Source organism: Salvelinus fontinalis, chromosome 30, assembly GCF_029448725.1.
Source record: "Salvelinus fontinalis isolate EN_2023a chromosome 30, ASM2944872v1, whole genome shotgun sequence".
NCBI classification, from domain to species: domain Eukaryota; kingdom Metazoa; phylum Chordata; class Actinopteri; order Salmoniformes; family Salmonidae; genus Salvelinus; species Salvelinus fontinalis.
This window is the reverse complement of record NC_074694.1, coordinates 27,702,217-27,711,477: the sequence shown is the minus strand read 5'-3', so window position 1 is coordinate 27,711,477 and position 9,261 is coordinate 27,702,217. Positions and strand designations below refer to the sequence as shown.

The window sequence follows — 9,261 nt, the reverse complement described above, 5'->3', positions numbered from 1 at the left end:
TGGGACGTCCCTACCCTAAACCTTAACCCTTACCATTTTAAATGTCTACTTCAATGGGGGGTATAGACGTCCCAAGCATTCCAGATAGTACAGACCCAACAACAATGTGTATCAAACTGGTATCACCACTAGAGGGTAGTATTAGATAGGTGGGAATAGCTAGGGAGCCAAAACCTCCACATGTTATCCAGCTGGGCATTCTTGACTTCGATGTAGCTCAGAATACAGAGTACACCAAACATTAGGAACAACTTCCTAATATTGAGTTGCCTCAGAAAAGCCTCAATTCGTCAAAGCATGGACTCTACAAAGTGTGGGAAGCAGTGGAGTCAACCCATGTTAACTCCAATGCTTCCCACAGTTGTGTCAAGTTGGCTGGATGTAATTTGGTTGGTGGACCATTCTTGATACACAAGGGAAACTGCTGAGCGTGAAGAACCCAGCAGCATTGCTGTTCTTGATACACTCAAACCGGTTTACCTGGCACTTACTACCATATCTCCATTCAAAGGCACTTAAAAATTGTGTCTTGCCCATTCACCCTCTGAATGGCACACATACAACAAAATAATTATTTAACCTGTCTCCTCCCCTTCATCTACACTGACTGAAGTGGATTTAGCAAGTGACATGAATAAGGGATCATAGCTTTAACCTTGATTCACCTGGTCAGTCTGTCATGGACAGAGCAAGGGTTCTTAATATTTGACATACTGTGTATTTGTCCAGCTAGAATAATATTTAGTTCATTGTGTGTTTTTATGGAGTAATATAAATAACAGGACCCATTACTAGTATGCCAGTGAAGTACAGTTCATACAATAGTCTTGAAAGAAAAAAACATAATAAGGGGTCTTTTGATATGATTTACTCCATTCTTCACAACCAGTCAGGCCACACCAATCTGCTTTCGGTCCATACTTACACACACATACTGGTATAATACATTTTGATACAGTTTAAAAAGATGGCACCATTGCATGGACAGGGCACATGTGGAAGGGTAGTGCTTGAAAAGGGCAATTAGACAAAATATTTCCTTTAACGATAAGACATTTTTAATACTATTTTATAGAATACATCTGGTTTTTGAAACTTGGAGATGTATGGTTGAAGTCAAGAACGATGCTGTTGCATAATGTTGCATAGTTAACAATGAAGGGGCGTGGACACCCAAGGAAAACAGAAGTTTGTGACAAAAGTATTTTTGTTTTAATGAATGCGAGTGAAAAGTAAAATGCTGCTGACTGCATGGACCTAGTAACATATGATTCCATCTTAAATCCAACCATGACCTACCTATGTGTTACGTTACACATGTATACTGGATTAGAAGTGTCGCACTGGAGTTAAACACAACGTGTGCAAATGAAACCCACAATACAAGAACCACAAGCACTCACAAATGTCACTTGTCTTTTCCACAGAGCACGGACCTCCAGACAGTCATTACTCTGTCGTCTGAAGATTTACAACGGGTAGCTGAAGAGGTAACTTGCAAAATCTCTTTGCAGGCAATCAGAAGAGTTAGCCTAGATTGAAAACACAACAATAACACTGTCATTCAAGGAGCTATGAACTGTTTAAAGCTTCAATCCAAAAGACGGAGTGTAGTTTATCAGAACATTATTCCACACGCTGACATTTAGCTTTAAAAGAGATCCAGCGTTTAGAGCAGAAGAATCTTTGTCCAATATCTGTTAAGCTCAGATGAGAATTGGATAAAAGCAGACAAATCCCCAGTTGCAAGAGGAAAACACCAGCTTTATTTATAAAGTGGCCAAAGACAAGTGTTGTAGTACTGAAGTCTCCATTTTCATAACTCATGACTGGACCTTGACACAGCAGAGTGAAAGTCAACAAGCTTTTAAAATCAGATGTTAAAACAAATTAAGAAATGATAAAGCATCATACTGCTATGGCTCTCTGCCCCAATCCCACAGGACTGAAGCTCCTGCCTGCCCTGGCTGGGGCAGAGCTGTCCTTTGTCTCGGTCTCTTCCATCCATCCATACCTTCCTCTGTGAAAGTTCCAGTCCAACAGACCTGCTTCCATCTGTCCATCAATAAATCCATCATTCCATTTCCTTTTCTTCCTCAGACAGAAAAGCACATCCTCTTGGTAGTAGTAACAACACAGTTTTCATGTCCCCTTTCTACCCATCCATCCCCAGTCCTTCTCAGTCTTCGTGTCTCCTTCATGTAGCTTCTGCAGGCCTTAAAGTCTTTCTGAGCCAACAAAGCCACAATGCCTGGGTCACCGGAACTCATAGATGGCTGCACTGTGTTCCAGAACATGGGTGAGGTTCAGAGACTGGTACCTGTGAGGGAGAGGGAGTCAGACAGTGCTATTTAGTGCAGAAAGTCAAGAGAGGAGAGATGCATTGGCAAGTCCCAAATTAAATCAACCCCAAGCCCTCAACTCTTATTGTACAGAGAGCAGTTATTTAATTTATTTTTGATTAGTTGAAAAGTATTTAAAAAATAAGTTCATGCCCCACAGAATTAGGGCATGAACTGCATCCTGACCCTGATAACCTGAGCAAATAAAATATTACTTTAAAGAAAAAAGAAACGCATCAGAACTGATGATGCACAGGAATATGTTCTAAGTTCACAAGGCCTGGCTACATCTGAACCAGTTTTATCACGTTCATCAATGACCCAGTTAGTATTTAGTCTCCTGTTACCATTCTGAGCTCCTATGATAGTAGTATCCCTCTATGGTGGCTGTGGACTTTTGGAAGCAGATGTAGTAGAAACCAGCGAAGGAAGCACCGCTGATGTCTTTAATGGTGTGATCAGGGACCAGGAACTGCTCCTGTGGAAGAGAATAAAATAGTTAGTACATCATTATAACAACAGTATATGTACAGGAAATGTTGCCAAACCTCATATCCATGATTCAGCTTTTCCTTGGTAATGGAGGACTAGGTAACATGCGGTCTGGTTTGAGCTTACCTTCCACCTCATGAAGATGTAGTCAGAGTTCTTCAGCTCTTCATAGTCAAACTCATCTGAGTTGAACGTCTTTGCATACTGGTAGAAAGCCTGGAATTTGCCCTGGAGCCCAAATAGAAAATCGTTAAAACAACACACTACACAGTGTCCTTTTGCTGGAACAATACAATATGTTTAACAATCATAACTATTGTTCTTGCTTGACAAATCTACCGTTATCAGACCGGGTTCCAAACAAATTCAATCACTTTTCACCCGGTGCAAAGTCCACCCACCTGGGCCAGCTTAATCGAATCCTCATTGCTTGAAATCTCTGCGCCCACTTTAAGCACCACATTCTGATACGACCAAATAACCAGTGGCGGAACACCAAAACACTAAAACTAGCCCGTTAGCCATCGCATCCCAGGGACTTTTGACAGACGTCACAATATTTTACATAGTCTGTCCACGAGAGATTAACAGCAACCAAAAAACATTAATGAGGGGGATGACGCCCTCACATTCTCACCAGGCAAGATGATCTCCTACTTCATTTTGCAGAGGTCTAAAGCAGATCAGCGTGGGTGGAATCAGACTATTCAATTATTGAAATAGGCTAAATTAAATGAATGATCGCATATTCGATTTACCCAGTGCTTGCGATCCACATCCTCATCTGCATCCCACTTCCTGGTTAGAAACGGACGCTTCCTACTGATGATCTCCCCTGCAAAGAACGTAGTCAGAGTGGGGTATTCCTACAGAAGAAAAAAACAGAAACAAGTTATGCTGGGAATCAGAAACATGATTAAAATAAAGGGGTTAAATTAAACCTTTATTCAACCTCTTTTCGGTATCAAGTAAATCATTCTCACCTCTGTCAACCCTTTGATCTTCAAGTACCCACACAAGTATGAGTCTTCCATGGTCACATGCTGAAAGAAACAACACAAGACTTGAAAACAGTATATAAATGTTCACTAGCTAGATAGTGGAATGAAGGATCATTCATTGTGTAACTTCTTTCCAAAGATACATCTGAACACAGCTGAATCCCATTCTGGTAGTAACATTTTCACTACTAATGCCAGCTCACCTACCGTCACTAGAATGTAAATTCAATTAATGATAGGGTCATCTAACATCTAGGTTTCATGGCCGGTGATTATGAACACTCCTTCTGGAAGCTGGCAATCATTACGTGTTTTGACATGTTCGTCAGCTCAATTAGTCGTCAGCTGACTGGCAAATGAAATTTTCATAAATCTAACGGACCTGCAGAACAACCTCGACATCGTAGGAGTTGCCTTTGCTCTTCTGATGTCCTCGGAACTTGGAGCCGCTGTAGAGAAGCGAGGCGACAACACCGGGCTGGTGGGTGTTGATCAAGGGAGGTGGGATAAGCGAGGCCGAGGACTTGGAGGCCATGGGGGTGTTACTGAGGTATCCAGCGGGGACAGGCATGGTTCTGGTACCGCGGGAAGGACACCGACCGCAGTCAGTGACCGTCCGGGCGATAGATGTGGGAAGATGGTACAGAGAGCACGAATGAGGCGGCTCACCTACATCCAAATCCCTTCAAATCTAATACTTCAGTCACTCACACCAAGCTCCAGAAAAGTAAATGGACTTCGTCGCGGACGTCATAAAACAGCAGCATTCTCTTCTCTCATTAGCCAAGGGATGCACTAGTCTAAAAGCGCGCTGCTCATTGGCTTATTTATCGCAACGCTATCAATGACTTTTGAGGATGTAGTCCTTTTCGCTCTGGCACTCTTCCATTCTGTTTGATTTTATAACAAGAATGGAACTACATTTCCCCTGTATCTGGGAAATCTATCGAATCTGCCAAACACGAAAGGTCACACACATGGAGAGGAGATGCGATGCAGTGAGAGGTGTGTGCAAATACGATCGTATTTCTCCAAATGATTCGTTTTAGATCAGTCAACCTTCAACTACTCTTCGTCAGTCGTTTCTTATAGCAACAGTAGTGTGTCCTGCATTTTGAAAAGCGATACTATCCGGCATTCATAATTCCTGTTAGCTAACGTTAGTTCAGCTAGCCAAGTCAACTGTAGGTTAGAACCCCACTTCAATTGCGGAAACTTGTTTGTTAAAACATCTCTGTCACTGACACGATGCTGAGGAATCTTGTGAGGTTTCACAATTGTCTGGGGCATGCTTTCTCTCCCCCCACTGTCTGCCCAAGAGGTCAAATGTTTAAGCTGCTCCCTCTGCTCTCTGTGAACTCAAAATCCTACTCCATTATCACAGGTAAGAGATGCACCAGCCACTTGTTTAATCAAATATCCAGAAAAGGCTCTCGAGCTTGCTGGTTTACAGTGATCATGGCTATGTGCACCATGGAGGTTGTACATTTCTTGTCATGTTTACTTTGTTTTGCTCTCATCGACAGAAAGAAAGAAATTCTATGAGGATGTTAGCATATCCCATGGAGAGGGTGAGTACTGTAGCAGGACTTGGAGAGTGAGGGACTTTCTCTCTTGAAATTGTTTAAATAAGAAGTCTGAGTGCTAAGAATTCAAGAACTCACTTTTTTTTTGCCTTGATTTTTGGTCTGCAGGTGGCATGTTTGAGATCAACCTGGACCGGCGGAAACTGAAAACACCAGGAGGAAAGCTGTTCACAGCCCCCAACGAAGCCTTAGCCATTGCCGTGGCGAATGAATGGGATACTCAGAAAGACATGCTCAAGTTCTACAGCATGCATATGGTATGACCTTTTACCCCAGTACTTTTGTTCAATGCTTCATGTTGGCTGTATCTGAAATGGTCACTGTACCCCATACAGGGCACTACTTTCACTAGAGCTTTTGACTTGGTTGATTGATTCAAACTAATGCTCTATATGTGGGAAAGGGGTGCAATTTGAGATTTGTTCTCTCTCCTCCAGACCACTCTCTGCAACACCGCCCTAGATAACCCTACGTTCCGCAGCAAGGACCAAATGATCACTGCTGCCCTCAAGTATCTGGAGACTGACACTCTCTGGTACACTGAGATCTTTGTAGTAGCATGAGGGTTTAGGTTCCCTCCATCAGTAATTATTTCTACAGATCATTCATGTGTATGATTGCATAGGGATTGAAACTGTGTGAGTATGTTGTCTCCTTGCAGTTACAGAGTTGAGGAGCCTCCATCACTAGTTGAGCTTCAGAATAATGAATGGGACCCTGTGTTGAACTGGATTGAAGACAGGTTGGTTTCACTTTAACATGATCATTGACTCATTTTCTGTGCGTTACCTAACAAAAAGTTCACTGGACATGTATTTGCATGTCATCTTCAGCAAAGGAGGGAAACAGAGATTTGTAGCATTGTCTTGTGAATACCTGAATTAATGTTTTTCTCTTTCAGGTACAACGTAGTCATTGGCTCCTCCACCAGTATACTGGGGCCAGAGATCCCACAGGCGACGATGGATACTTTCCGCCAGCACCTGGGTTCCTATAACTTCTGGTCCCTGACAGGTAAAAACATCTAAGAGTCATTAGAGGTACTCCCGTCCCGTGCACATGTGCAAATTCTTCACTGTATGTGGGTGCTAAAAGGAATCAGCCTCTTGCCTAGACCAATGGACTGAAAATGGAGAGAGAATCATCAGTATTTTCAGTTTGTTGGGCCACTTCAGGTAGAGCCTCCTGCTTTGCACTCAGAAGTAGGACCGGTGTTTATGATCACATAATATTGCAGAGTCTCAGTTAAATAGACTGTACACGGCTACTAATATTCTTTGTGACCTCCTCTGTGTGTAGGTCTGGAGTATGTGATCACCCAGCTGAGGTCAGTGGTGCTTGCCTTTGCTTTAATAGACAAACACATTACAGTGGAGCAGGCCGTGCTGCTGTCACGACTAGAGGAGGAGTTCCAGGTAGGAACTCGCCACAGAAACAATGCATATACAGAAATTAGAAAGCGTGGTGGATATGTATTCAATCTCTTTCTCTCTTACTAATGATTTATTTTCCTCTGTCTCTTTTCCCTCTCTATAGATCGGACATTGGGGAAATGTAGAGTGGGCTCATGATGTTGACCTATATGATCTGAGGTCACGTACAGCAGCAGGGGCTCTGTTTGTACATTTTTCTTCTGAAAGTTCAACGGTCAAACGCAAACTCATGCAAGACTAAGGAGGACATTCAGTGCTTCCCTGAGTCAACACAAACTCAGACAGGACTCTTAAGAGCAAAGGCAACAAAGGCAGTGTACTGGCCTTTGACTGGGAAGAAATCGCAAATCCTTAGGACTTGTGTTTATCACTGGTTGTTTTCCTTTGCGGAATAAAAACACATAATATTTTATGTCTGTCAATCAATCAATCAACTGTATTTATAAAGCCCTTTTTACATCAGCAGTTGTCACAAAATGCTTATACAGAAACCCAGCCTAAAACCCCAAAGAGCAAGAAATGTAGTTGCCTGGAAACCTGACGTTCAATTGCATTGAATTCTACATCGGGCAAAAATTTGCATTTGAATCAGGAAAGTTACTTCTCATGACCTCTACAAGCCAGAATGTTGAATAATATAATATTTTAATGTACTTTACTGGTTGTCCGTGCGGTAGGAATGAGGAAAGTATAATTACATTAACTTTTCAAAGCGCTTGTAGTGCGTTCAGATTTCTATCACCTGACGCATGTTCACAAGATAAAAATACATGCACGAGACGCAGCAAAATGAAGGCGGTTATTTCACAACACATTAAATGTGCCTTCACATTAAGTGTGCCACTACTCTTCTACCATATAGGCTACCTACCTGGGCTACCTGTGATGACAGGTAGCCTAGTGGTTAGAGCGTTGGACTAGTAAACAAAAGGTTGCCACATCAAATCCCTGAATTGACACGGTAAACATCTGTTCTGCCCCTGAACAAGGCAGTTAACCCACTGTTCCTAGGCTGTCATTGAAAATAAGAATTTGTTCTTAACTTACTTGCGTAGTTAAATAAAGTTAAAATATATATCTACAACACACAAAAAAATCAAGTTTGTATGTGTATCTCCTCACTGTTCCATAAGATTCATTTTGATCAGTTATTTAAATCAGATTTTACTGCTTGCATGAGTTAATTGATGTGGAATATAGTTCTGTGGCTCCATGTATTACTGTGCACCTCCCATAGTCTGTCCTGGACTTGGGGACTGTGAAGAGACCTCTGGTGGCATTGTAGTTTTCCTAAGTCCCTCTGTGGAATTTGACCACATGACTGGACAGTAGTCCAGGTGTGACAAAACTAGGACCTGTCGGACCTGCCTTGTTGATAGTGTTGTTAAGAAGGCAGAGCAGTGCTTTATTATGGACAGACATCTCCCCACCTTAGCTACTATTGTGTCAATATGTTTGTACAATGAGAGTTTAAAATCCAGGGTTACTCCAAGCAGTTTAGTATCCTCAACTTGCTAATTTTCAACATTATTCATTGCACATGAGTAATGAGTTCATGGCCTTTAATTAAGGCCAGATTGTTCTTCAAGATGTTCAAGTGTTCATAGATGTCCAGCAGGGTCAAATAATAGTCAGTGATTATAGAGAGTGCAACAGGTCAGCACCTCAGGAGTAAATGTCAGTTGGCTTTTATAGAAAGGGAAAGATGTGTAATTTAATTTCAGTAAAGAGGAACAGTCTTCTCTGACACTCCTTCCCCATAAAGTACAACTTGGCAGCAGCCAAGTATGATGATGGCCATCTCTTCTACAGTTTGTGTTTTGAATCAGTTTCTCAGTCATCAGTGACTTTTGGGAACATTGCATGTTTCTATGGAAACAGTGAGTGTTGTCCCTTCAGGGGAGGAATGTTAATTCCCTGTTCCCCCTGTCTCAGCCCAGATGTCTCTCTCACTCCCACTGTATTATACTTAGTAGCTTGTAGCAAAGCTGACTTAGTTTTTCTGTTGCTTCAGTAAAAATGTAATCTATCAATGGGTCAAACTGACTAAAACATGTTTATTGTTACATACACAGCTGTTACATACATCACCAGCTTTTTTGTCAAACCACTGAATCAAACCCTAAATGCATTCGAATAAAAATGACACATGGAAACACGTTTCTGTTATTTCCTAAAGCAAACATTTTGAAATCCTAATGTAAAATTGCTTGTGGATATGAGAAGTTTTCTATGTAAACATACTTTGGATTGTGTGCACTGCCAGATTGTAAAATCTACTGTTTACATAACCATATTGGAAATAAGTCACAAACATTTTTTCAACATAAAATTATTTTTATCTGGTTTTTCTTCATGTAGTACTGCTTAAGACTCATGAATGCAGTGATGGATGTCATTATTTACA

At 41.6% G+C, this 9,261-nt stretch overlaps 2 protein-coding genes across 2 annotated transcripts; one reads left to right on the top strand and one right to left on the bottom strand.

The window, feature by feature from the left end:
• Positions 1 to 740: 740 nt before the first annotated feature.
• On the bottom strand, positions 741 to 4,619 carry LOC129828933 (glucose-induced degradation protein 4 homolog). The gene is made up of 6 exons (XM_055890258.1): positions 4,218 to 4,619; positions 3,818 to 3,877; positions 3,593 to 3,700; positions 2,961 to 3,062; positions 2,690 to 2,820; positions 741 to 2,320 (listed from the first exon to the last, which is right to left on the bottom strand). Exons 1-6 carry the CDS (start codon positions 4,404 to 4,406, stop codon positions 2,257 to 2,259), a joined length of 654 nt encoding a protein of 217 aa, XP_055746233.1. The 5' UTR covers positions 4,407 to 4,619; the 3' UTR covers positions 741 to 2,256.
• A 99-nt stretch (positions 4,620 to 4,718) lies between these two features.
• Positions 4,719 to 9,010, top strand: atpaf2 (ATP synthase mitochondrial F1 complex assembly factor 2). The gene is made up of 8 exons (XM_055890257.1): positions 4,719 to 5,219; positions 5,362 to 5,406; positions 5,530 to 5,678; positions 5,859 to 5,956; positions 6,083 to 6,163; positions 6,323 to 6,435; positions 6,721 to 6,836; positions 6,958 to 9,010. The coding sequence occupies exons 1-8, from the start codon at positions 5,084 to 5,086 to the stop codon at positions 7,093 to 7,095; spliced, it is 876 nt and encodes a 291-aa protein (XP_055746232.1). The 5' UTR covers positions 4,719 to 5,083; the 3' UTR covers positions 7,096 to 9,010.
• Positions 9,011 to 9,261: the final 251 nt, after the last annotated feature.